Below are 26,432 nucleotides of genomic sequence, written 5' to 3'. Positions count from 1 at the left end.
GCCCTTTATTTCTTTTTCTGGCCTCATTGCTCTAGCTAGGACTTCTAGCACAGTGTTAAACAGGAGTGGTGATAAAGGGCATCCTTGCCTTGGTCCTGTTCTCAAGGGGAATGTTTTCAGCCTCTCTTCATTAAGAATGATGTTCGCTCTTGGTTTTGTATAGATGTCCTTTATTATGTTGAGGAATTTCCCTCCTATACCTATTTTATTGAGAGTTTCTCATCAGGAATAGGTGTTGGACTTGTCAAATCCCTTTTCTGCGTCGATTGAGATGATCATGTGATTCTTTTATGTGGTGGATTACGTTGATTGATTTTTCTAATGTTGAACCATCCTTGCATACCTGGTATGAATCCTACTTGGCTATAGTGTATTATTTTTTTGATGTGATGCTGAATTCTATGGGCTAGAATTTTGTTGAGAATTGGTGCATCTCCATGAGATACTGGTCTGTAATTTTCTTTTGTTGTAAGGTCTTTGCCTAGTTTTAGTATCAGGGTTACAACTAGATTCACAGAATGAATTCGGAAGTATACCTTCCTTTTCTGTGTTCTGAAATAGTTTCAGTAGTACTGGTGTAAGCTTTTCTCTGAGTGTTTGGTAGAATTCTCCAATGAAGCCATCTGGGCCAGGGTTGTTTTTTTTTGTTGGGAGTTTTTTTCATTACCTTTTCAGTCTCTTCTCTTGTTATGGGTCTGTTTAGATTTTCAACATCATTTTGTGTTAGTTTGGGTAGGTAATGTGTTTCTAGAAATTTGTCTATTTCCTCTAGGTTATCATCTGTTTTATTTCAGTTGGATCTGTTGCATTGTCCACCATTTCATTTCTCATTTAGGTTATTTGCATCCTCTCCTGTTTTTCTTTTGTCATTTTGGCCAGTGGTTTGTTGATTTCGTTGATCCTTTCAAAGAACCAACTTTTGGTTTTGTTGATTCTTTCTATAGTTTTTCTAATCTCTATTTCATTTCTTTCTGCTCTGATCTTTATTATTTCCTTTCTTCTAGTGGCCGTGGGCTGCTTTTGCTGTTCTATTCATTCAGGTTGTATAGCTGATGTTTTGATTATGTCCCATCTTTTTTGATGTATCTATTGCTATAAATTGACCTCTGCACACTGCCTTTGCTGTGTCCCAAAGTTTTTTGTATGATGTGTTTTCATTCTCATTTGATTCTAGGAATTTTTTGATTACATCTTTATTTTCTTCTACTACCCAGTGGTTTTTCAGCAGGGTTTATTCAGTTTCCATGTAATTGATTTTTTTCCATGCTTTTCCTCTTGTTAATTTCTACTTTGATGGCCATTGTGATCAGAGAAGATAGTTTGTATTATCTCAGTGTTTTGGATTTTGTTGAGGGTTGCTTTGTGGCCTACACTGGAGAACATTCCATGTGCATTGAAAAGGATGTGTACTTCGCAGCTGTTGGGTGGAGTGTTCTGTATATAAGGTCACATTGACTGATTGTGGCCTTTAGATCTTATGTATCTTTGTTGAGATTCTTTCTAGATGTGCTGTCCTTTACAAAGAGTGGTGTGTTGAAGTCTCCTACTATTATTGTGGAACAGCCAATTTCTCTTTTCACTGCTGTTAGAGTTTATTTATTTTGGAGGCCTGTCATTGGTTGCGTAGGTATTTATTATGGTTATGTTTTCATGATAGATCATCCCTTTAATCATTATATAATGCCCTCTGTCATGGATTGAATTATGTCCCCCAAAAAATGTGTGTATCAACTTAGTTAGGCCATGATTCCCAGTATTGTGTGGTTGTCCTCCATTTTGTGATTGTAATTTTATGTTGAGAGGATTAGGGTGAGATTATAATACCACCCTTACTCAGGTCACCTCCCTGATCCAAGGTAAAGGGAGTTTCCCTGGGGTGTGGCCTGCACCACCTTTTATCTCTCAAGAGATAAAAGGAAAGGGAAGCAAGCAGAGACTTGGGGACCTCATACCACCAAGAAAGCAGCACCAGGAGCAGAGCGTGTCCTTTGGACCTGGGGTCCCTGCACCTGAGAAGCTCCTCGACCATGGGAAGATTGAGGACAAGGACCTTCTTCCAGAGCCAACAGAGAGAGAAAGCCTCCCCTGGAGCTGATGCCTTGAATTTGGACTTTTAGCCTACTTTACCGTGAGAAAATAAACTTCTTTTTGTTAAAGCCATCCACTTGTAGTATTTCTGTTACACCAACACTAGATGACTAAGACACTTTCTTTGTCTTTGATGGTGAATTTTATTTTAAAGTCTATTTTTTCTGAGATTAGTATTGCCACTCCTACTCTTCTGGTAGCTGTTTGCTTAATAGATTTTTTTTCCATCCTTTGATTTTTAATAGATTTACATCTTTGTTTCTAAATTGTGTCTCTTGTAGACAACATATTGATGGATCCTGTTTTATGCAGTCTGTCACTCTCTGTCTTTATGGGTGCATTTAGGCCATTTACATTTGGTGTAATTATTGATAAAACCCACTGAAATTGATAGGTGTGAGCTTATTGCTGTCATTTCTTAGTGCTTTTTTTGTGGTGCTGACGTTTTCTCTGTTGCTCCTGTGCTGAACATTTTGTTTGTGATTTCTTTTTTTAAAATAGATTTTGTGTTTACTGAGACTGTTTTTCTCCTTTATTTTGATGAATAGGTTTATTAACTTTATTTGTGGTTACCTTGAAATTTACCCTTATCTTCTTAAATTTGAACCAGTCGTTTATTACTTGGTATCACCTTGCCTTCCTCTCCATTAAAAAGTTCTGTACCTATACCGTTTATTCCCTTTTTTATTGTTCTGATGTTTTGTAAATGTTTTAGTTTTGATTAATCCTTGAGAGTTTATTTCCTAGGTTGGTGTCTGTAATCCTTGAGAGTTCATTTCCTAGGTTGGTGTCTGGCTGGTGCAGTCTTGCGTCCTAAATTCAGGCTGTCATTTCTGTGTTGTTTGTTCTCAAATCGAAGGACTCCCTTTAATAATTCTTGCAAGTTTGGTTTGGTTTTTACATATTCCCTTAACTTCTGTTTATCTGGAAATGTCCTCATTTCAGCATCATATTTGAACAAGAGTTTTGCGGGATATATTTTTCTTGATTGGTGTCTTAGTCATCTAGTGCTGCCCATAATAGTGATACCACAAGTAGATGGCTTTAACAAAGAGAAATTTATTTCGTCACAGTAAAGTAGGCTAAAAGTCCAAATTCAAGGCATCAGCTCCAGGGGAGGCTTTCTCTCTCTGTTGGCTCTGGAAGAAGGGCCTTGTCCTCAATCTTCCCATGGTCGAGGAGCTTCTCAGGTGCAGGGACCCCAGGTCCAAAGGACACGCTCTGCTCCTGGTGCTGCTTTCTTGGTGGTATGAGGTCCCCAAGTCTCTGCTTGCTTCCCTTTCCTTTTATCTCTTGAGAGATAAAAGGTGGTGCAGGCCACACCCCAGGGAAACTCCCTTTACCTTGGATCAGGGAGGTGACCTGAGTAAGGTGGTATTATAATCTCACCCTAATCCTCTCAACATAAAATTACAATCACAAAATGGAGGACAACCACACAATACTGGGAATCATGGCCTAAGCAAGCTTACACATATTTTTAGGGGAACACAATTCAATCCATGACAGTTGGCAATTTTTTTCTTTCAAGGTTTTATATATATATATGTCATCCCATTTCCCTCTTGCCTGCATGGTTTCTCCCAAGTAATCAGAGTTTAGTCTTATAGTTTCCCATCTGTATGTGACTTTTTGTTTTTCTCGAGTTGCTTTCAGGATTCTTTGTCTTTGGTATTAGCAAGTGTGATTATGATGTGCCTTGGTGATTTTCTTTAGGGGTCTATCCTTTTGGGATTCATTGAACTTCTTGGATGGTCAGCTTTTCATCTTTCATGATATTAGGGAAATTTTTTGTCAGCAATTCTTCCATTTTGTTTTCTATTTTCTCTGCCTGCTCTGGAACTGCGATCATTCACAGAGTTTGGCTTTTGATTGTATCCCACCCACATCATTCTCAGGGATTATTTTTCTTCATTCTTTTCTGATTTTTCCTCAAAGTGGTATCCAAGTTTTAGTCTTCAATTTCTGTGATCCTGTCTTCCATTGTTTCAGACCTGCTTCTCAGACCTTCTATGACACTATTTCCTAAATCTCATTGTTTATCTTTTGGATTTCTAATTGCTGTTTTTGTATGATTTCTAGGTGTGAATTTATTTTGACATGTTGTTCCTGTATATAATTTTCCTGAATTATTCCGTTGTTTTGTCTGTCTTTTCCATGGTTTTGTTTATCTTTTCCTTATTTTCTTCTGCTTTTTCCTTCAACTCTTGGATAGCTCTGAATATTAGATATTTGAATTCCCTATCAGGTAGTTTCAGTGCCTTTTTTTCTACTGGAAAGTCATCTGGTGTTTTATTTTGAATGCCTACTGGAACCACCCTGTCATGTTTTTTATATGTTTTGATATTGTCTGCTGTCTTTGGGACATTCAGTAGTTATTTTCTTCATTTATTGATTGTAGATTTGTTTGTTTTCATCCCGCTTTTTTGTTTTATTTGGTTATATCTGAGGAGGTGGGCTGTGTGTTCTTTGTTGTTTGCTTGTCTGTGGGCATGATACTTCTCACCACCTTGTCCAATGGGCAGGACCAGTCACTCAGCTATGGTGCAGCGGGGCAGGTCCAGTGGGTGCTCTGTCTCCTGCTGGGAGCTCCATGAAGCTGCTTTCCTGCACTCCTTGTCCACTGATCTCTGACAGGAGTCCAAGATGGCAAATTCATGGCGTATTAGCTGGTAGGAGACCTCTACTTCGTATCTCTCCTTGTTCTCTGTTCTCTCAGTTTCTTATTCCATTCAGTGCCTGGTTGAGTTCTTTATCTCTTCATTTGATTCTTAGGGTTTCAGGATTGAGGTTTATCTCTGTTTTACTTAGTTTTTCAAGTCTTTGCTGTGGAGGGATGGGGTGGTGTTCTGTCTATAGTGCCATGTTGTCTCCACTACTCCACTTTGATAAGTTTTGATGTATGTGTATACCATTAAACCATCACCACAATCAAGATAATGGACATACCCATCACTTCAGAGTTCCATCATACCACTTTGTATTCCCTTCTCCACCCGCACCCCAGCCCCTTGGAACCATGGATTGGTTCTCTGTCACTATAGATTAGTTTGGATTTTCTAAAATTTTATAGAAATGGAATCATGCAGTATGTATTCTATTTTGGCTGGTTTTCGTTCAACAGAGTTTTTTTTTTTGAGATTCGTCTATGTTGAGTGTATTAATGGGTCACTCTTTTTTATTGTTGAGCAGTGTTCCGTCATATAGACGTACCACACAATTTGTTTATGTATTCGCCTGTTGGTGACCATTTGGCTGTCTCCATTTTTTGACTATTGCAGATAAAGCTGTTATAAACGTTTGTGTGCAAGTCTTTGTATAGACATATGCTTTCACTGCTCTTGGTTAAAAACTTGAGAATGGAATAACTGGGTCATATGAGTGGTGTGTGTTGAACTTTTGAGATATAAAGTGGTTGTACTATTTTACAGTTCCATCAACTGGGTGGGTATAAATTGGCTTTGAAAGTTTTCACAGGTTTCCTTAGAGCTATGCAGTATTAGACACAGCAGGCTCTTCACTATGAAACCCGTTTTTCCCGGACTGCTTTCCATACTCGTTTCTCTGTAGACAGGCAGCTAGAAATGCTGAGGATGTTGTCTCATCAGTAATCTGTTCTTCCTAGCTGAACACTACCACCATATCCAACGCTACAGCCAATAGCAGCATTCGACCTGTCTTAGGGGGAACAGTCTACCGCTCCCCTGTGTCTCGACTTCCACCTTCTGGCAGCAAGGTTAGTATGCTTTGTGTATAAACATCCCCAAACATTGCTTGTCCTAAATTTACCAGAAGGCCTACATACTTATTTCAATTTCTGAGATGCATGGATTCAGTTATTGAGATGGTAAGAATTGACAGATGTAAGCTAATCATTAGATAATGGTTCAAAAACTAAGTAAAAGAAAGAGAAAGAGAATGGTCAGCATGGGCCCCACTGGCACATGGGAAAGGGCTGTCCTGTGACTGGAAAATGAATATTGGGTGGTGGTCCATATGCTTAAGTCAAAGCCCAGTCTTCAGTTGGTGTTGAGCTGGTTCCCTGCACATGGGCTCCAGCCCAGTGACACTGGATCACTAGATGCAGTCAGGTACTCATAAGATGGGAGGTGGGGGAGTTTGTGCTAAAATGTGTTGTTTCAAATATTTGGCAGACTAAGTTTAAGATAGGTGTTCTAAAAATCATTAAAAATTCATATTTTTTTTAAGCCAAAAATACAGGATTACAGAGACATGAATAATAAGATGGCATTAGCCTTTGACCATTTGAGGGTATTTTTTAATGTAGTCATTATAAGGATAATACATTGATGTCTTTTCTTTCTCTGCAGCCAGTTGTCACTGCCACCTGTTCGGGGAAGAAAACACCCCGTGCCGGAAGGTATGGAGCCAACAAGGAGAACGTGGAGCTCAATGGCAGCTTCCTGAGCGGTGGGTACCCCGACTCGACCCCCCTCCAGCGCAACTTCAGCATTAATTCTGTTGCCAGCACCTATTCTGAGTTTGCGGTAATTCACCTTTTCTAAATATCTACCAGTCTCTGGGGAGCACACAGTTGGGGCAGGGTGGATATCTTCCCAAGGGCACCTAGGCAATGAGTTAGGACAATCACCTTGGAGGCTGAGAATCCCTTTCCTGCCTTGACCATGGCGGGGGTGGGGGTGGGCTAAGGGGTCTGAGTAGGAAGGAAGTTGCAGCAACAACTAGACATTTAACCTGGATCCTTCTGCTTAAGATATACCATTCCCTGGCTGCAGGAGGTGACTCCTCTAATCACTACCCTGGTGCTCTCTTGGTGGAGTTCTTGGTAATCGTCTTAATTCTTTGTTCTTAGAAGGATCCATCCCTCTCTGACAGCTCCACTGTTGGGCTTCAGGTCTGTATGGCAACCCTGCATGTCCCATGTCCCTTTTCCAAACTGATCTGTCACCTGCTGGCTTCATTCCCATCTGGACAAAGGGCTACACTAACCAATAATCTCAACTGTACTATCATACAACCTTTTTTACAAAGGTAGCAGGAATTCCTTTACAGACTTCAAAAATAACACTGGCCTAAGTTCCCAGCAAACCAATCGACCTGCTGATTAACAAGAAAATGTGTTCAGACTTGAATTGGATTCTCAGCCACGCTAAAGTCAGGCAAAGTTTTTTTTATCATGTTTCACAACAGAAAACCTCCACGCTCCCCAACTGTGACATCAAAGGCCTGTAATGTGCTGGAAATGATGATGTGGGGAGGGGAGCCCCAGCTGTGTGCTGCCTATCATGAGGTTCTTGGCCTGTGTGCTGATTATTTCCTGGAGTATATTCCTTACTAACTGCTCAGGGCTGAATTGCTAAACTTTCTGTCTCATCTAAACTAACCTAATGCTCATTTCCTTGCCTTCCCTATTTCTACCACACTGAGCTGCCAAAGCATATACAAGGCACTGGAAGAAAGTCATTTTTCCAGAATGCTCTTCAGCTCCCAGTATCTTTCTTTACTTAACAATCTGTGTTCTCTCTTCCCTATCTACCTATTGAGCGAGACTGCCATCAGTGGAATGATGCATTAAAGTCTAGTGTGCCATCTCTCTTGTTGCTGCAGTGACAAGGGAGAATGGGACAGTTGCCTGAGACCTTTGCCTACTTCTGAGCATTGAAGCTACTAGCCTCATATTCTGGCACTTTTTCCAAATTGCATGGCTGGTGGTTCTACCTGTAGAAGTGGGTGCATGTCACTCTGGCTAGCTGATTGCTGACAGTGGGTCAAGGCTTTCTCTTTTTTTGTTTGCTTGGTCAAGCCCTAATTTATCCACTTAAATGTGCTTGCTTGTCTCTGTGGCTAGTCCCAGGGATCCTCATCTTGTTTTGGTTGCTATGGCTGGTAGACTCCACCAGGCACCAAAGCCAGTACACTGACCCCTGCTAACATCTGTCTTTCTCACTGGTTCAGTCATGCTTAATCTGTTTCTATACCATGTGCTCCAGCATGAGATCAAATCACCAGCAGGTTACAAGGCCCTCAGCCCCAAGGATTGGTAGATATGTGGTCTGGCCTGTCGTTTTATAAAGGGCTCAAGAGACCGAAGCTTGTTGCTTACCCAGCTTGACAACTCAGAGTGTAGCTTTGTGAAGTATAAGGGATTTCTCTTTTGAGAGATTTTAACAGAATGGACTGGCTGAGGGAAGAGGTCAGGGGTATATGTGTGCACACATGCTTGGTCTGTGTCTAATAGAATAGTCCCCAGAGTACCTCACCTTTTGTTCCTAACAGCTTGTGCTGGGCTGGGGACCTCTGTCTCAGAGAAACAGCCCTCAGGGGATCTTCTGCTGACATCTAACCACACTAGAAGGGAGGGTGCTGTATAATAGAAGCAGTACTACCACTGATGTGTTATTTATTTTTCAACAGCGAGAACTTTCAAAGGCTTCCAAATCTGATGCTACTTCTAGAATCCTCAATTCGACTAACATCCAGTCCTGAGAAGCCCTGATCAGTCAGCCAGCTGTGGCTTCCTGTGCCTAGACTGGACCTCATTACACAGGGGTGGCTTTAATTACTCTTCAGTTTAGGTTTGCTTGAAACCCTGGATGGAGTCCATTACCATGGGCCTAACTTATAAAGACATGACAGGTATTATAGAAGCAAGTCCCATCGTAGACTCAGCAGGTCCTTAGAGACTTAGGGGTTTTTTTTTTTTTTTGACTCAAGAAATACATTAAAACTTAGTTTATAGCAGTGAGTGCAAATTTTAGCATGAAACCTAGTTTCTTTCTATACCCCATAATTTCACTTGTTGAAGCATGATCAAGAGCTTGTTTTATTTTACCATTGTGTAGGAAAATGATTGCTATGCCCATCCTTGGGGTATGGGACATGAAGTGATTCTGTCTTGTATACTTGTAATTAGCAATTAACATCTTTTTTGTGTAGGGATGTTCAGTTAAGGCTGTAGCTATGTTAGCTTTGCTCTCACCTGAAGGCCTGTCCCTGCTACGCAGGACAGCGTTTCTCCTGATGAGGATGTTTTGTGTGTCAGAAGTTGAGGTGGCCTGACCTACTGCCAAAGAAATGACAGGGAGGCTGGGAGCACCTTTGTTAAATTGTGTACAGTTGTGTTAATAAGTGCAATGCCCTTTCGGGGGGGGTGGGGTTTGTGTATATGAACACATGTGCTTGTCTGAACCCTATTTCTTCACAGTTTTCTTGGGTCCAGTCCCCTCATCCCTGTGCCCACTTTGCCCGAGTTCTTCTACCCCTGCAGTTGTCAGCCAGATTGGGAGGCTGTTTGGACGGGTTGGGCCATGTCTGTTGTGGAGACCTGCAACTTTGCACACGTCAGTACTTGGGAGTTATTCCTGCCGTAGTGGCCACGATGAGGCCCTGTTACCTATGCCGTCAATCACTACTGCCCACCCCAAAGCACTGTTATTTATTCTTCCTGTCTGCCTGCAGCAGTACTACTGTCAGCACATTAAATGGTTCTCAAAACTTAGCGGTGTAAACTTGGCTCTGTTAGCCATGCTAGCTAGTCGTCCGTATCCATGTCCTGTTTTTAAAATATAAATATATGCTTAAAAATAAATTAAGATGTGTATATTTACATTCCAAAAAGATGTAATGTGGTGTTTGTTTTTATTTTTTTCCCAAATCACTTTTTGGTTGGTTTGGTCTACTGAAAACAGAAAAGACTAAAAAATGTACAAGAAATGATTGTAGGAAGTATGATTTTTATATACTTCCGTGCATTTTTAAGTGCAAACTACCTCTTATTCTCAGGGGGAAAAAAAGCCTAATTCCCGATGTATGACGAAGCTCAGGTAACATTAGGAAACTTCTTGTTTCATTGCTGTTTGTCATATTAACAGGGATGGCATTTACAGGGCTAGGCTGCCTTTTTTTTTTTTTTTTTTAACTTTATTGAGGTATAATTGACATAAAAGAAATACATATTTAAAGTGTATTTTGATAAATTTTGACACCGTATATACCCGTGAAACCATCACTATGATCAAGTTAGGGAACATATTACCCCCAAAAGTTTTTTTTGCCCCTTTATAAATGCCTTCTTCACCGCCCCCCCACCCCCCAAGCAACCACTGAACTGCTTTCAGTCAAGTGGATTAGGTTGCATTTTCTAGACTTACATAGAAGTAGAATCATACAGTGTATACTCTTTGTTGTTCTGGCTTTGTTCGTTATTTTGAGATTCACTCATATTGTTTGTATCCATAGTTCATTCCTTTATATTCCTAAGTACTGCTGTGAACATTTATATACAAGTCTTTCTATGAATATGTGTTTTCTTTTTCTTTTGGGTAAGTAAGAGTGGAATGGCTAGATCACACGTATGGCAGGTGCATGTTAAACTTCTTAAGAAACTACCAAACTGTTCTCCAAAGTAGTTGTACCACTTGCATTCCCACCAGTAATGTATAAGATTTCAAGGTTCTCCACATCCTGTCCAACACTTGGCGTGATCAGTCTTTTTAATTTTAGCCATAGTAGTGGGCGTGTGGAGCCCTGATGGCACAGTGGTTAAGAGCTTGGCTGCTAACCAAAAAGGTCAGCAGTTCAAATTCACCAGCCGCACCTTGGAAACCCTATGGGGCAGTTCTCTGTCCTGTAGGGTCACTATGAGTTGGACTTGTCAGCAGTGGGTTGCTTTTTTATTTTTTGGAATGGGTGTATAGTTCTATCTCATAGTGGTTTTACTTTGCATTTCCCTAATGGCTAATGAGGAAACCCTGGTGGTATAGTGGTTAAGTGCTACGGCTGCTAAGTGTAGGTCGGCAGTTTGAATCCACCAAGTGCTCCTTGGAAACTGTGGGGCAGTTCTATTGTCCTATAGGGTCGCTATGAGTCGAACTGACTTGACAGCAACAGGTTTGGTTTTTTTTTTTTTGGTTTAATGGTTAATGAAGGAGACCTGGTGCTGCAGTGGTTAATTGCTTGCCTAACCAAAAGGTCAGCAGTTGGAACTCATCAGCCACTCCACGGGAGAAAGATGTGGCTGGCTGCTTCCATAAAGATTACAGCCTTGGAAGCCCTGTGGGGCATTTGGAATGGCTGTTGGCATTGAGCATGTTTTCCTATGTTTGTAACCCTCCTATCTTCTTTGATGAAGTGTCCATTCAACTCTTGCCGTTTTAAGGTTGGCCTGTATTCTCACTGAGAGTTCTCCGTATGTTCCGGGTAAGACCAGCTGCTGTGGAGTCAGTCCCGACTCACGGCGACCCGACGTGTGTCAGCAGAGTTGCACTCCGTAGGGTTTTAATGGCTGAAGCAGATCACCAGGCCTTCTGCGTGGACTTGAACCTCCTGCCTTTCGGTTAGCAGCCTAGCGCGTTAACCGTTTACACCACCTGTGTACTTTATATATTCTGGATACAAGTCCTGTATCAGATACGTGCTTTGCAAAGATTCTCTTCCAGTCTGTGGCTTGTGTTTTCGTTCTCTTTATAGTGTCTTGAAGAGCAGAAGTTAGAAGTTTTATACATTTAGGTATCATATTTATGTCTGTCCATTGTGTGTATGTATGTGGCACACACAGTATAGCTTTAAGTTCATTCTTTTTGCATACCTAGTATCCAACACCATTAATTGAAAAGCATTGCCTTTGCACCTTTGTCACAAATCACTTGTCCATGTATGTGTGGGTTTATTGCTGGACTCTCCTGTTTCATTTGTCTGTGTGTCTATCCTTATGCCATTACCATACTATATTGGTTACTGCAGATTTATAATAATTCTTAAAATTGAGTAGTGTTAGCCTTCCAACTTTGTACTTTTAAAAGCTATTTTGGATGACATCCAGTTTATCTAATTTTTCACTTTTGTCATATCCAAGTATCCATTCCCAAATCCAAGGTTATGAAGATTTACTCCTATGTTTTCTTCTAAGAGTTTTGATTTCTTCTTTGACCCATTGGTGTTTAAGGGTGTGTTGTTTATTTACCATTATTCTTTATTTCTTTGTATGGCTTGAAGTCTACTGTCCTTTCAAGTTAGCCTAGAGGACTGCCTTTAGCATTTCTTGTAGGGCAAGTCTCCTAGTGATGAACTCCCTCTGTTTTTGTTTATCTAGGAATGTCCTAATTTCCTGCATTGTTGAAGGACAGATTTGACAGATATAGAACTCTTGGTTGATAGGTTTTTTTTCTTTCAGCACTTTAAATGTCATCCCACCTCCTGTAAATCTACAATAATCAAAGCAGCACACAATGTGGATGGGTTTACCATGTTGACTGAAAGAAATAAGAAGCAAAAGATAAATGGAATGATTCCATTTATCTAAAGTTCGGAAGCAGAGACACTAAGTCATGTTGTGTAAGGATCCATAAAAAGGTGATAAAGTTATAAATTAGGGAAGTAAATGATGAAGATGACCTCTAAACCCCAAACCCAGTGCCATCAAGTCAATTCCGACTCATAGCGACCCTATAGGACAGAGTAGAACTGCCCCATAGAGTTTCCAAGGAGCCCCTGGAGGATTTGAACTGCTGACCCTTTGGTTAGCAGCTGTAACGCTTAACCACTATGCCACCAGGGTTTCCAGATGACCTCTAGTGGTTCCCAATCTTGGCTGTACCTCAAAATCATCTGAGGTGGGAAGGGAGCTTTAAAACCTACCAATGTCCTGGTTCCACACCCAGAGTTTCTGATTTCATGTCTGGGATGCTAACCTTGAGCATCACATTTTTCAAAGCTGTCCAGGGTGTTTCTGATGTGCAAAGTTGAGGACAGTGCTCTAAGATGAGGAGAGAAAATGTGATGGGGGGGCATATGGGAGACCTTTGGGATGCTGGAATGTCGTTACCTTGACCTGTGTGGGAGTTTCAGAGGTACTGACCTTATATTTAATAAACTGTACATGAATTTTATGTACTTTTCTATATATAACTATATATACACACACACACACATAATTCACTCAAACTTGTTTTTGGATTAAAACAGGGTTAGCTTTTTTTGTTCAGCTACCTGGATACAGGCTTCATTAGCTCTTCCCTTGTTCCACAGCATACACATAGGTGTTCCAGGGGCCGCAGGTCACAGTCTTTACTTGGAGTTGCTTATCTACAAAGTATTCCACGCGGCAGGGGCGATCCAAGCTGTTCGTGTCCTTATGGCCAAGCTGTCCATATTTACCTAAAGTGAAAGGAGCTCTCTTTGCCACCTGCTCCGTGGCTCCATGGGCCTTGCTGTTTTTTTCCCTCCAAGAAGGGAAAACAGCCTGCCTACTGAAGTGCTGCTGTTATGCCTCACCACCCTGCTGAGGTCTGCTGGGTGAAGTCAGGACACCCCAAGGCATGAGGCTTCCAGGGTCAGGCAAGCCTGGACCCCCATGAGGCCAGCAGCAGCTGGCCACTTCAGGCAAGGTGCTCCTCCAGGTCTCCCTACACCTAAGCTGAGATGCTCAGAGCAGGAATCCCTATTTTATCTTTATCCAGTACTACACCAAAAAAAAAAAAAAAAGATGTTTCATAACTGCTGGCTAAATGAATGTTCCCTTAAGGCAGAGTCTTTCAGAAAGGTAGATGGGAAATACTGGTAGCATCTATTTCTCTCTTGTCTGGTTTCTGACCTTCGAAGCGTGCCTAGATCTGTTCTGAACCCAGGAAGGGAGTGTACAGCCTCCTAGTCCCAGTCCTCCCAGTAACCCTCTGAGACTCCTGCTGCCACCAGTCTGCATGGCTGTTGTTACCTGCCCCCTGTTCTCAGTCTTCCCTCCTTTTGGTTTAAGCATCACTTACCCCAGCCCCAGGTGTAGAGCTCCCCGGCTCCTATGAATGAAAGGACAGGAAGAGTCTATTCAATAAATGGTGCTGGGAAAATTAGATTTCCACGTGCAGAAGATGTAACAGGATCCATGCCTCACACCATACACAAAAATTCAAAATGGATTAAGGACTTAAATATGAAAATTAAAACCATAAAATTCTTAGAAGAAAACATAGGGACAATGCTGTCAGGCCTAGCTTTTCACAATAGGATTATCTAATACAATAACAAAAGCACAAACAGCAAAAGACAAAAAACTGGGACTTCGTAAAAATTAAAAACTTGTTCATCAAAAGTCTTTACCAAAAAAATGAAAACACAAGCTACCAACTGAGAGAATATCTTTGGAAACCATTTATCCAGTAAGAATCTAATAAACTCCAAATCCCAACGACATTCTTTTAATGAGATGGAGAAACAAATCACCAACTTCATATGAAAGGGAAAGAGGCCCCAGATAAATAAGGCATTACTGAAAAAGAACAAAGTGGGAGGTCTTACTTTACCTGATTTTAGAACCTGTTATACCTCCACAGTAGTCAAAACAGCCTGGCACTGGTATAACAACAGATACATAGACCAATGGAACAGAATTGAGAATCCAGACATAAATCCATCCACATATGAGCAGTTGATATTTGACAAAGGCCGCAAAACAGTTACATGGGGAAAAGACAGTCTTTTTAACAAATGGTGCTGGCATAACTGGATATCCATCTGCAAAAAAAACGAAACAAGACCCATACCTCATTCCATGCACAAAAACGAGTTCAAAATGGATCAAAGACCTAAATATTAAATCTAAAACGATAAAGATGATGGAAGAAAAAATAGGGACAATGTTAGCAGCCCTAATACGTGGCATAAACAGTATACAAAACATCAAGAATAAAGAAGAAAAACTAGATAACTGGGAACTCCTGAAAATCAAACACCTATGCTCATCCAAAGACTTCACCAAAAGAGTAAAAAGACTACCTATAGACTGGGAAAAAGTTTTTAGCTATGACGTTTCTGATCAGCGCCTGATCTCTAAAATCTATGTGATACTGCAAACACTCAACTACAAAAAGAACCCAATTAAAAAATGGGCAAAAGATTACGGGGACTTCTAAGTCAATTGGCATAATAAACTCTGTTATGAAAACATTCTGCATCACACTTTGAAGTGTGGCATCTGGGGTCTTAAATGCTAACAAGCAGCCATCTAAGATGCATCAATTGGTCTCAACCCATCTGAATCAAAGGAGAATGAAGAACACCAAGGTCACACGATAACTATGAGCCTGAGACAGAAAGGGCCACATGAACCAGAGACTTACATCATCCTGAGACCAGAAGAACTAGATGGTGCCCGGCCACAACCGATGACTGCCCTGACAGGGAACACAACAGAGAATTCCTGAGGGAGCAGGAGAACAGTGGGATGCAGACCCCAAATTCTCATAAAAAGACCAAACTTAATGGTCTGACTGAGACTAGAAGAATCCCCGCGGTCATGGTCCCCAAACCTTCTGTTGGCCCAGGACAGGAACCATTCCCGAAGACTACTCCTTAGACATGGAAGGGACTGGACAATGGGCTGGAGAGAAATGCTGATGAAGGAAGAGTGAGCTACTTGTATCAGGTGGACACTTGAGACTGTATTGGCATCTCTGGTATGGAGGGGAGATGAGAGGGTAGAGAGGGTTAGAAACTGGCAAAACAATTACGAAAGGAGAGACTGGAAGAAGGGAGCGGGCTGACTCATTAGGGGGAGAGTAAATGGGAGTATGTAGTAAGGTGTGTATAAGCTTACATGTGACAGACTGACCTGATTTGTAAACTTTCACTTAAAGCACAATAAAAACTATTTAAAAAAAAGTCAGGGGACAAATAGTAAAAAAAAAATGGGCAAAAGATATGAATAGACACTTCACTAAAGAAGACATTCAGGTAGCTAACGGATATGTGAGGAAATGTTCACGATCATTAGCCACTACAGAAATGCAGATCAAAACTACAATGAGATTTCATCTCACACCAACAAGGCTGGCCTTAATCAAAAAAACACAAAATAATGTTGGAGAGGCTGTGGAGGGATTGGAACACTTCTACACTGCTGGTGGGAACGTCAAATGGTACAACTGCTTTGGAAATCAATTTGGCGTTTCCTTAAAAAGCTAGAGATAGAACTACCATATGATCCAGCAATCCCACTCCTTGGAATATATCCTAGAGAAATAAGAGCCTTTACATGAACGGATGTATGCACACCCATGTTCATTGCAGCACTGTTTACAATAGCAAAAAGATGGAAGCAACCAAGGTGCCCATCAACAGATGAATGGATAAATTATGGTATATTCACACAATGGAATACTATGCATCGATGAAGAACAGTGAGGAAATCTGTGAAACATTTCATAACATGGAGGAACCTGGAAGGCATTATGCTGAGTGAAATCAATCAGTTGCAAAAGGACAAATATTGTGTAAGACGACTATTATAAGAACTTGATAAATAGTTTAAACTAAGAAGAAAACATTCTTCTGTGGTTACGAGCCGGGGGAGGGAGGAGGGTGGGAGGGGGCATTCACTAATTAGATAGGAGATAAGAACTACTTTAGGTGAAGGGAAAGACAGCACACAATACAGGGGAGGTCAGCACAACTGGACTAAACAAAAAGCAAAGAAGTTTCCTGAATAAACTGAATGCTTCAAAGGCCAGCGTAGCAGGGGCAGGGGTCTGGGGACCATGGTTTCAGGGGACATCTAAGTCAATTGGCATAAAAAAATCAATTAAGAAAACATTCTGCATCCCACTTTGAAGTGGTGTCTGGGGTCTTAAACGCTAGTAAGCAGCCATCTAAGATGCATCAATTGGTCTCAACCCACCTGGATCAAAGGAGAATGAAGAACACTAAGGACACAAGGCGATTATGAGCCCAAGAGACAGAGGGCCACACGAACCAGAGACTACATCATCCTGAGCCCAGAAGAACTAGATCGTGCCCAGCTACAACCGATCACTGCCCTGATAGGGAACACAACAGAGAACCTCTGAGGGAGCAGGAGAACAGTGGGATACAGACCCCAAATTCTCATAAGGCCAGACTTAATGGTCTGACTGAGACTAGAAGGACCCTGGTGGTCATCGCCCCCAGACCTTCTGTTGGCCCAGGACAGGAACCATTCCCGAAGCCAACTCTTCAGACATGGATTGGACCGGACAACGGGTTGGAGAGACATGCTGGTGAGGAGTGAGCTTCTTGGATCAGGTGGACACTTGAGACTATGTTGGCATCTCCTGCCTGGAGGAGAGATGAGAGGGTGGACGGGGTTAGAAGCTGGCAAAATGGACACGAAAAAAGAGAGTGGAGGGAGAGAGGGCTGTCTCATTAGGGGGTGAGTAATTGGGAGTGTGTAGCAAGGTGTATATGGGTTTTTGTGTGAGAGACTGACTTCATTTGTAAACTTTCACTTAAAGCATAATAAAAATTATATAAAAAAAAGAATCTAATAACCAAAATATACACAAAACTTCAACAACAAAAAGACAACCCAATCATAAAATGGGCAAAGGACTTTAATAGACATTTTACCAAAGAGGACATTCACATGGCCACCAAACACATGAAAAGATGCTCAATGTTTTTAGCCATCAGAGATGCAAATCAAAACCACAATGAGATACCATTTCACTCTTACTAGGGTGGCTAAGATTTAAAAAAAGAAAATAGCAAATGTTGGCAAGGATGTGGGGAAATTGGAACCTTTATCCACTGCTGGTGGGAATGCAAAATGGTACAGTCAATGTAGAAATCGGTGTGGCAGTTACTCAAAAAACAAAGTAGAACTACAATATACCCAGCAATTCCACTCCTAGGTATATACCCAAAACACGTGAAACCAGACTAAAACAGATACTTGCACACCAGTGTTCACTGTAGCACTATTCACAATAGCCGAAAGGTAGAAACAACATAAATGCTCATGAACATTTGAATGGATGAACAAAATGTGATACATACATACAGTGGAATACTACTCAGCCAGTAGGAGAGATGAAGTCTTGATATGTGCTACAATATGGATAGAGCTGGAAGACATTATGCTGAGTGAAGTAAGTTAATCACAAAAGACCAAATATTGTATGACCTCTCTTATACAAAAAGAGAAGAAAAGGCAAATGTATGGGGAACAAAGTTTATTAGTGGTCACCAGGGGCGAGAGGGAGGGGGAAAGGGGATATTAACGGTGATAGAAATATCACATTGATTAAGGGTAGGGTTGCACAGACAATTATTGTTATTGCTGGCAATTAGTTGTACAACTGTAAAGAGCTGAATTGGCCAAAGTTGTGTGGTAGATATATTTACAACAAGGACAAAAACAAACAAAAAAAAGCTGCTGAGGCTGCTTATATACAACCAAACACTTCTTGAGATTTGGTTCCTTGGTTTGGAGGTTTAGGGTCATGGTTTTATAGGACATTCCATTTAGACTAATAACATGTTTGGTGCTTCTGTTCTGCCTCCTAGTTTGTTGCATAGTGCCTGGGGTCTTAAAAGCTTGCAAGCGGCCATCCAAGGCACTACAGTTGGTCTGTATTCATCTGGAGCAACAGAGGAAGCAGAGTCAGGAATAGGAGAAGGAAATGGATGTGTGGCTAATTACCTCCATCAACAACTGCCTCCTTTGCCATGAGACCAGAAGAACTGGATGGTGCCCAGCTACCATTACTGAACATTTTGATCAAAGATTCCATAGAAAAATCCTGCTCAAAAGGGGGAACATGCAGAACAGAATTTCTGGAGCCATGGAGGCTGGATGAACCCCTGAAATAATTGCTCTGAGATACTCTTTAAACCTTAAAAATATCCCCTGAGGTCTTCTGAAAACCAAACAGTAGTTTAGCCTAACTAGTAAAGAATGTCTGCCTTGAGCATTGTGCTCTTTCAAGGTCTATCTATATGAAATGAAATTGGCAACAGCAGCTTGAGAACCTTAGGGGGCAGTGAATTTATATTAATGGGGGAGGAACAACTTGGGAAACGGAAGGTAGAATAGTTGTACAACTCAATGTAATCAGTATCACTGAATTGTTCATGGAGAAATTGTTGAATCTGTGTACTGCTGTGTATATTCTCAACAATTAGAACAAATTTTTAAAAAAAGGCCAGTGAATGGCTGTTACGCTGCTCTTTGGCAAGGCATTTGTTTAGCCTGGCCTAGCACAACCCACAACCAGTAGCACTACTGAAACAGGGTGCTCAGCCATATTGAAAACCCCAGTCAACACCCCTTCTCCCCTCTCTCTGTGTCTTGTTAACCACAAGCTTGTTTTGAGCAGGAGGTCGCAGCAGGTAGTGGCTCCATCCACTGACTAGCCCTAGTTATGCCTTGAAGCATGCACAGATTGAAATCACATCCTTTAACTGACCCTCCCTCCGACCCCCAAATATAGGCATGGGAGGGCTAAGGGCAGAAAATTCCGGGTACCAAACCCAACCCCCTGACACCATTGGAAACAAAAAGCTCCCCAGCCCCCTTAGTCAGTGAGCATGTGGCCTTAAGGTCACTAGACCCCACACGCTCCTTGTATGCACAGACAATAAACTTGCCACTTTCTGTTTCTGCTGCAATCAGTGTCCGTCTTATTTTAATCGGCTAATAAGACAGGACAAGAACCCGAGTGGCGTTCGGTTACCATTACGATCCTCATGAGACTGCTTGGCAGAGAACAATATATTCCCTCTCTTTTTAACAACTGTCTAATTACACTTGGTGTGGTCAAGAGTCCAGATGGAAAAAGAAGTTGACCTTCCCATAGCCCATAGGTCTGTCAACTGGTGAGCCCACATCTCACGGCCTCTGAGTTCAGGAGTCTTAGAAGCTGCACTGGGTTGGCTCTGCTGTGAGATGAAGAGCTGGTGCTATGGTGGGGAGTGGGCCTGCCTGTGTGTGGAAGCTGGAGAACAGCCTCCTTCCAGGAGGATGAACCTGGCCCTGACAGGCTGAGGGGTAATTGCCAAAGCCCATAGGAATTGAGGTTTTATTTGCTGAGTGAGGCAGCTACTCAGTATGTGTCAAAGATGCTTCAGATCGCAGTTTTTAAGTTGACCACAACCCTTTCTGGAGCTACCAGATAGATAGCAGGGTGGTATGACAGCCTGCTCCAACCTGAACGAACTTGCCCAGCTCTACTCACGTGTCACCACAGCTGTGTGCCGGGACCCACAGCTGGCCTTGACTGCATCTGAGCCCAGAGGGAGATCCAGTAAAGCCGGGAAAGGCTGCACAGCGATGAAGGGGGCAGGGGCTCCATCCTCACCCTCGGCTGCTCCCTTCACTTCAGAACCATCCACGGTCAGCCTAGTGGCTTCAGAGAAACAACAAAAGTGAATAAAGATGATGAGGAACACTTAACTGAGCCTTTTCCCAAATCTTATTCATACATTAGCTCATCTAATCCTCACAACGGCCCCATGAGGCGCACTATTATCTAGCTCTGATCTCTGTACTCCACAGGAAGTGCTGGAGTTAATAGGTTTGCAGGGAGTGTAGGGTGGGGCTAGTAGCAGCTCCCCATTAGGGGCTCAGTCCTGGGGTCACAAGGATGTTACATGTTCTTTCTGTGCACTGTAGTTCTAGGCCCAGCATGTGGCCAGGCCTCAAGAGTGACAGAAACTTCCTGGGGAGGCAGCTGTGGGAGTCAAGCGTCCTTACCTTCCTTTGTGACTGTCCTTCCGTCCTCAGCCAGGCCCCTGGAGGGCAGGGCCAGCTGCCCTGACTCATTCCAGCCCCAGGTATAAAGATCCCCAGTCTCTGAAGGAGAGACAAAGGGAAACTATTAAACAGACTGAACCCCTCTTCACCTCCTAAGCCCCCTGCATCCATCCATGCTCCTCTGCTGCTCCAGGCTCCACAGGCTCCCTGGGGACAACTAATGCCTGCCCTGTCCAAGTTGGCACTGCAGGCAAAGGTGCCCCTCAGGCCCCAGCAGCTTCCTTAACAGGCTCTTGCCCTTTCCCTTCAAGGACCGCCCTTTTCTTTGAGTCTCTTGCAGGGCCCTCCTGTCTTCATTCTTGACTTTCGTTACTAAACCGTGCGTGCACGTGTGCGTGCGCGCACACACGTGCATTTCTAGAATGTATCCCTGGAAGCTCCCCATCGGTCTTTCTTTCAAATCCATGGAGCCTCCCTCCTTTCTTCAGCCCACCCCACCACTGGTCCTGCTGTAGGCCTCTCCTTGAAGCTCTCACTTCCCCGGCCCCCCACAACACTATACAGTTTTTTGGTTAGAGTAACGGCCCTATTGCTCAGAATTTTCTACGGATAGTTGCTAATTTTTATAAAGTGCTTAATCTGTGTCAGTGCCGTAAGCACTTTTCAAATGTAATAATTTATTTTCACAGCAGCCCTACAATAACCCTGTTTTACACAACACTCCCATTTTAGTCACGAGAAAACTGAGGCGCACAGAGATTAAGTACCTTGCCCAAGGTCACAAGAGGCAGAGCGATGTCTGGAACCTAAGAAGACTGGTTTGAGGAGCCTGTGCTCCAGCTTTTACACCAATCTTAAGGCCTTAACCTCCCCCTGGGCCTTAAATGTCAGTTTCCCCATTGGGCTCTCTCTAGCCCTCTCTGTTGTCTCCCTCCAGCCCAGTGGTTTTCAACCCAAGCCTATTACATGAGAGTATGGTGGGGAGAGAGTAGGCAAAGGGCGTTTTTAAAGCCCCCTGGTGATTCAAAGTAGCAACCAGGCTGACTGCTTTAGGCCACCTGCAGTCTAGACACAGCTCCTTGCAAAGCTCTCCTGCTCCCAGCTCTACCCTCCAGCCAGGGTTCCTCCAGCCACCTAGAAAAGAGCTGCACGTGGATCGCCTGCCGAGGCGGTGAACTCAACACATCCAAAATGAAACCCTCATTGAGGTCCTACGTCCCAGTCGTGGCACTTCCAGGGGCTCCCACCTGCCACCATAATCCTCCCTGTGAGCATTTAAGCATCTACTCTGTGCACTCGTCATGGCCACATGGGCAACTGCAATCTTTCTTCTCCATGCCCCTGAGTTCCGCTGCCCCTCTTTCCCCTTCACACACCCTTGGGGAGTATTTTAGAAAGAGCCCTGGTTGGCAGATAGATGGGAAGGATAGTGAGACTGGTAGCAGAGAGGACAGACAACTCCAATAGACCAGGTGGAGGTAGGTGATGGCAGTGGCAGAGGGGATGAATCTGAGAGGCACTTAACCAGCTCTGATTGAGCCGATCCCGACTCGTGGAAATCCCATGTGTGTCAGAGCAGAACTACACTCCATAGAATTTTCAATGTCTGTGACCTTTTGGAAATATTGCCACGCTTTTCTTCTGAGGCACCTCTAGGTGGATTTGATTCACCACCCTTTCAGGTAGTAGCCAAACACTTAATTGTTTGTGTCACCCAGGGACTCCTGAGAGAATTTTAAACCTGATGCTGTTGAGTCCATTCTGATTCACAGCAACCCTATAGGGCAGACTAGAGCTGTCTCATGGGGTTTCCAAGGCTGTAATCTTTACGGAAGCAGGCTGCCACACCTTTCTTCCTTGGAACAGCTGGTGGGTATGAACCATCCGTCAGTTAGCAGCTGAGCACTTAACACTCTGCCACCAAGGCTCTGAGAGGCATTTAGGAGTCAGAAATGACTGAGCTGATGGATCCATATGGAATGAGCTTGGAAGGAGATCTGGCTAGGCCACCCGCCAACACTGGAAGGGAGGAGAAGGTGTAAGGTCTGGGGCCTACATGATCATGAGCTTGCTTGGAGAAGTGCTGGGACACTCACCACTCACACACACAGAGTGCCATCCGCCTGCTGCCACCTCAGCCATGGGCAGGCCCTGTAGCGCCTCCAGCAGCCTTGGCTCCAGCTCTGCCTCCAGGGTCCCATGGCCAAGCTGTCCATGCCTGAGCAGGGAGACCCTAGTCAGCTACAATCACTTCAAGGGGCCCCTCTCCCCTTCCTTCTCCCAGTCACACTCACCTGCTAACTCCACCCACGTTTACCAGCCCCCCATATGCCCAAGGGACTTACACCTAGCCACTCCCCCGTCCCCCCATCCCCCCCACTCACCTGCCGCTGCCCCAGGAAAACACCTGGCCTGAGGCATCCAACAATAATGCATGCTCGGTACCCAGTTCCAGCCGGCGTGCCCGCAGCTCCGGGGCCAGAGGCCGGTAGAAGGGCGGCCGAGGGCTCACGTAGGCGCAAGCACCAGGCAACAGGGGCAGCGCCCCGGCCTGGGCCTCACCGCCAGGTCCGAGTTCCCCCGCGGCCTCCAGCACCACAGTCTGGACCCAGAGGGGCTCGCCGCGCAGTGCGGCGCCGGGCGACCAGATCTGCAGCTCTGCCCCGGGTCCGGGCCCCGAGCGCAGCACCGCGAGGAGCGCCTCCGAGGCCCACAAGTCCCTGCAGCCGCCAACCGCGCCGCTCCCAGAGCCCGACAGCGCGGTGCAGCCTCCACCTGCGACGGAGGTGAGAACAGGCTGGGAAGGGGGTGGGTATGCAGCCAGGGCCGCGAACCAGAACGGGAAGGGGTCTAGACAGGGGCCCGGAGGCCCTGTCTGCCGGCCGGAATGGGGACAGAGGTGGGGACGCTTACGGGTCAAGAAGGCGGTGTAGCTCCAGCTCGCGCTCACGCGGCAGATGTCGATGCCCACGCCTGGCACCGCCAGCGGCTCGGGGCTGTGCACCTGGTGCCCTGGCCCGGAGCCCAAAGCCTGCCCGAAGCCGCAGAAGCCAAAGCCGAACCAGGCCCCGGGCCGCTCCTCCGCCATGCCGGGGCAGGGCCCTCTGTTAGCCGCCTCCTGGCGGGGTGGGCCACGGAACCGAGGGTTCGGGCTGGAATTGAGGAGGTTCTTGCAGATAAACACCTTGTACCGCACTGTCAAGCCTCCGGCCTTCCAGGGGCTGCAGCTGCCTTATCTGTAAGTTGGGGAAAATACCACCTTCCTAACCACCAAACCAAAAAACCTTTTGCCCTCCCGTGGATTCTGACTCATGGCGACCCCATGTGTTATAGAGTAGAACTAAGCGTCATTGGACTGTCTTTGCTGTAATCTTTACTGAAGCAGCTCACCAGGCCTTTCTTCCACAGCACCACCAGGTGAGTTTGAAGTGCCAACCCTTCAGTTTGTGGTCAAGGGCAAACTGTTAGTAGCATCCAGAGACCTCTCCTAACCACAGACAATATGCACTCCACAAGTGTTTGCTGAGCTCTAGCCTTCCCTAAGGGCCTATGGGATTTAGCAAGAAGATTCTGAACTGTCTGGAGGCTGGCACTGGCTGGATGGTTTTCCCTGTAATGCCTTTTGGCTCAAGTTCAGTGTGCCACAAAGGGGCATGAGATATTTAAGTAGCCTGTTCCCTAAGTTGCACTAGGATCTGAGGCCCCTGTCCGGCTCCAACTTCCCTATGTCTGTCACGTCCTGTGTAATCTTGGGAACTAACATAGAACTGTCCTCATTTTATAAAGGAAGAAATTGAGACTCCCAGAACAAGTAACACTACACAATCACACAACTCAGACGGAGAGAGGTAGAGGGTTTAACTCAAGTCCATCTGACTCCACTGCAGTGCTCTTCCCACCAGCCAGTGGAAAGCAGTAGAGTTTGGGACGCAGTACCTGTACAGCTTACCAACCAGCTTCTGAGTTCACTTTGCCTCTGCAGCTAGCGGTGGCTTTGGGTCTTCGTCATTTAATCTCTCTGAATCCCACTCTGCTTCTTTAATTTTAAAAGAGGAGTGTTGATTGTACCTACCTCATAGAATTGTTTGGACTAACTGCATACAATGTGCTCAGCGCTGGCACAAACCATGACAAACAGGCACTAAGTGTTAGTATATTAAACTCAGTAGAACTTACAGTTGACATGATGGCCACTGGTATTTACTAGTTTTCAGGGATCTTATATAGACATAGGAGACCCTGGGTGGAACAAACAGTTAATGGGGTTGGCTGGTAATCAATAGGTTGGAGGTTCGAGTCTGCCCAGAAGCACCTCGGAAGAAAGGCCTGGTGGTCTACTTCTGAAAAATCATCCAGTAAAATCCCTGTGGAGCACAGGTCTTCTCTGACACACATGGGATCATTATGAGTTGGAATCGACTGGACGGTACCTGGTTTATATAGACATAAACTTCAATAGGATCTTATCCAGTCATTTCTTCTTTCAACAAGCCCTTACTCTGGAGGTAAGGCCAGATGTCTGTCTTCATGAGGCTCACTCTTAAATGGAGTGACAGATACAATCTGGTGGTTGTAACAGCAGCGCCACTTTCTCCGAACACCGTGTTCGGCTTGATGGGAATTTTATACTTATTTTCAAGCCTCTGAAGCCAGATCCTGCGGCCAAGGCTCTTTGACCCCGGCCTGGGCTCCTAATCCCTTTCGGGTCCACTCCCAACCCAAGGGAGCCTCTAACCTTGATCCTGACCCTGTGCCCTTCATCTTCTCAGGTGGGTCCTTTTGGTGGGGAGCCTCGAGGAAACACCGGGGTACAGAGCTGATGGCCGCCTCAAGAATACGTCTCCCGCCCCGGCACTCTGCTGACACAAGGGAGAGAGAAAAAACCTTGAGGGGGCGCGCCCTGGGCGAGGCGTCCCATTGGCTGCAATAGCCTCCCCCGGACCAATCGCCGGCGGGGCCGGTGACGTCATTACTCGAGGGGCGTGGCGGCCTCAGGACCCCGCTCACCTCCGTGCTTCAGGTCCCGCAGCGGGCTTTCCAGTCTCAGCTCAATCGGTTAAGGGCCCGGGGGCTACGCTGGGCCGCGGCTGCCTCGACTATAAAATGGGGTGAAACCTCCGGTGGGCGCCGGCCCAAGGCAGAAGCTGCACCGGATGGTTCTCGCCCTCGCAGGCACCCGTGGGACCACGGAGCTCGGTTCAACTGACATTACAGTTCGGATTAGAACCCCGTGGGGAACACTCCTACAGACCCGAGCTAAAGGGATGGCGAGGAGCGACCCCTGAGACGGTAGACCCCGCCATCCCCCCAGTTCCGCACAGCAGCAGCTCCCTGCAAGAGGCGAGCGGGGCTGATGCCCAAACAGGAAGCAGGGGTCCTAGGGCTCGGCTAGCTTTATCTCCCATTGGCTCAGGACCTGTCACTCTTCTCTGGCAAGCCAATGAGCCTCCAGTTAGACTTGGCGCTGGTAGCGGAAATGCGCTCTGGAATGATCCGTCCGGGGCAGGTGTGGCCGCCTGGCAGAGCGCGCCTTCTTCCAACCCGCCCAGCTCCGGGAGGGCCCGCTGCTTTCCCGTGAGGGAAGAGAATGCCCGGCACCACATGGGCTCGAAATCCCGAGCGCGGCCTGAGCGAAGGTCACTGAGAACTCACAGCATACGGGAAGAGTCTTCAAAGCCTTCATTTCCACTCCACTGGATACTGTTTTATTGATTAGCTTCCTAGGCTTACCCCTTTGCCCCCCAACAGGATTAAGAGGTGACTCAGAGCACCCTGGGGTGGGGAATCCATTGGATTCTTTCCATAGTGGTGGCTCTGCTGCTGCTATGAAGCTCTTCCACGGTGCCCTCACCCATGACTTGTC

The 26,432-nt window shown here is 44.9% G+C and overlaps 2 protein-coding genes across 12 annotated transcripts in view; one reads left to right on the top strand and one right to left on the bottom strand.

Annotated features, from left to right (window-relative positions):
• The window catches only part of PRC1 (protein regulator of cytokinesis 1), a 37,419-nt gene extending 27,796 nt beyond the window's left edge, over positions 1-9,623 (top strand). The window contains exons 12-15 of one of the 4 annotated variants that reach the window (XM_049852550.1): positions 5,714-5,824; positions 6,420-6,596; positions 6,923-6,964; positions 8,485-9,623. In XM_049852550.1, coding sequence (XP_049708507.1) covers positions 5,714-5,824; positions 6,420-6,596; positions 6,923-6,964; positions 8,485-8,556 — 402 coding nt within the window. In that variant the 3' untranslated portion in view covers positions 8,557-9,623. Of the gene's footprint in view, positions 1-5,713; positions 5,825-6,419; positions 6,597-6,922; positions 7,271-8,484 lie in introns of those variants that run through there. The other 3 variants (XM_049852552.1, XM_049852551.1, XM_049852553.1) reach the window with 3 other exon arrangements.
• Positions 9,624-10,142: 519 nt separating this feature from the next.
• On the bottom strand, positions 10,143-26,372 carry RCCD1 (RCC1 domain containing 1). Of its 8 annotated transcripts, none has more exons than XM_049905865.1 (9): positions 25,577-26,372; positions 25,305-25,425; positions 23,483-23,805; positions 22,954-23,344; positions 22,666-22,787; positions 20,570-20,668; positions 20,052-20,222; positions 13,830-13,859; positions 10,143-13,224 (listed from the first exon to the last, which is right to left on the bottom strand). In XM_049905865.1, the coding sequence occupies exons 3-9, from the start codon at positions 23,655-23,657 to the stop codon at positions 13,073-13,075; spliced, it is 1,140 nt and encodes a 379-aa protein (XP_049761822.1). In that variant the 5' UTR covers positions 23,658-23,805; positions 25,305-25,425; positions 25,577-26,372; the 3' UTR covers positions 10,143-13,072. The 8 variants fall into 8 exon arrangements, with proteins under 8 accessions (XP_049761822.1, XP_049761816.1, XP_049761817.1 ...); XM_049905860.1 differs by having other exon boundaries at positions 10,144-12,320; positions 13,057-13,224; positions 22,954-23,805; XM_049905861.1 differs by adding an exon at positions 17,007-17,151 and having other exon boundaries at positions 13,136-13,224; positions 22,954-23,805.
• Positions 26,373-26,432: the final 60 nt, after the last annotated feature.

The sequence above is a fragment of the Elephas maximus genome, chromosome 13 (assembly GCF_024166365.1).
Source record: "Elephas maximus indicus isolate mEleMax1 chromosome 13, mEleMax1 primary haplotype, whole genome shotgun sequence".
Classification (NCBI taxonomy): Eukaryota; Metazoa; Chordata; class Mammalia; order Proboscidea; family Elephantidae; genus Elephas; species Elephas maximus.
This window is presented reverse-complemented; position numbering and strand designations above follow the sequence as displayed.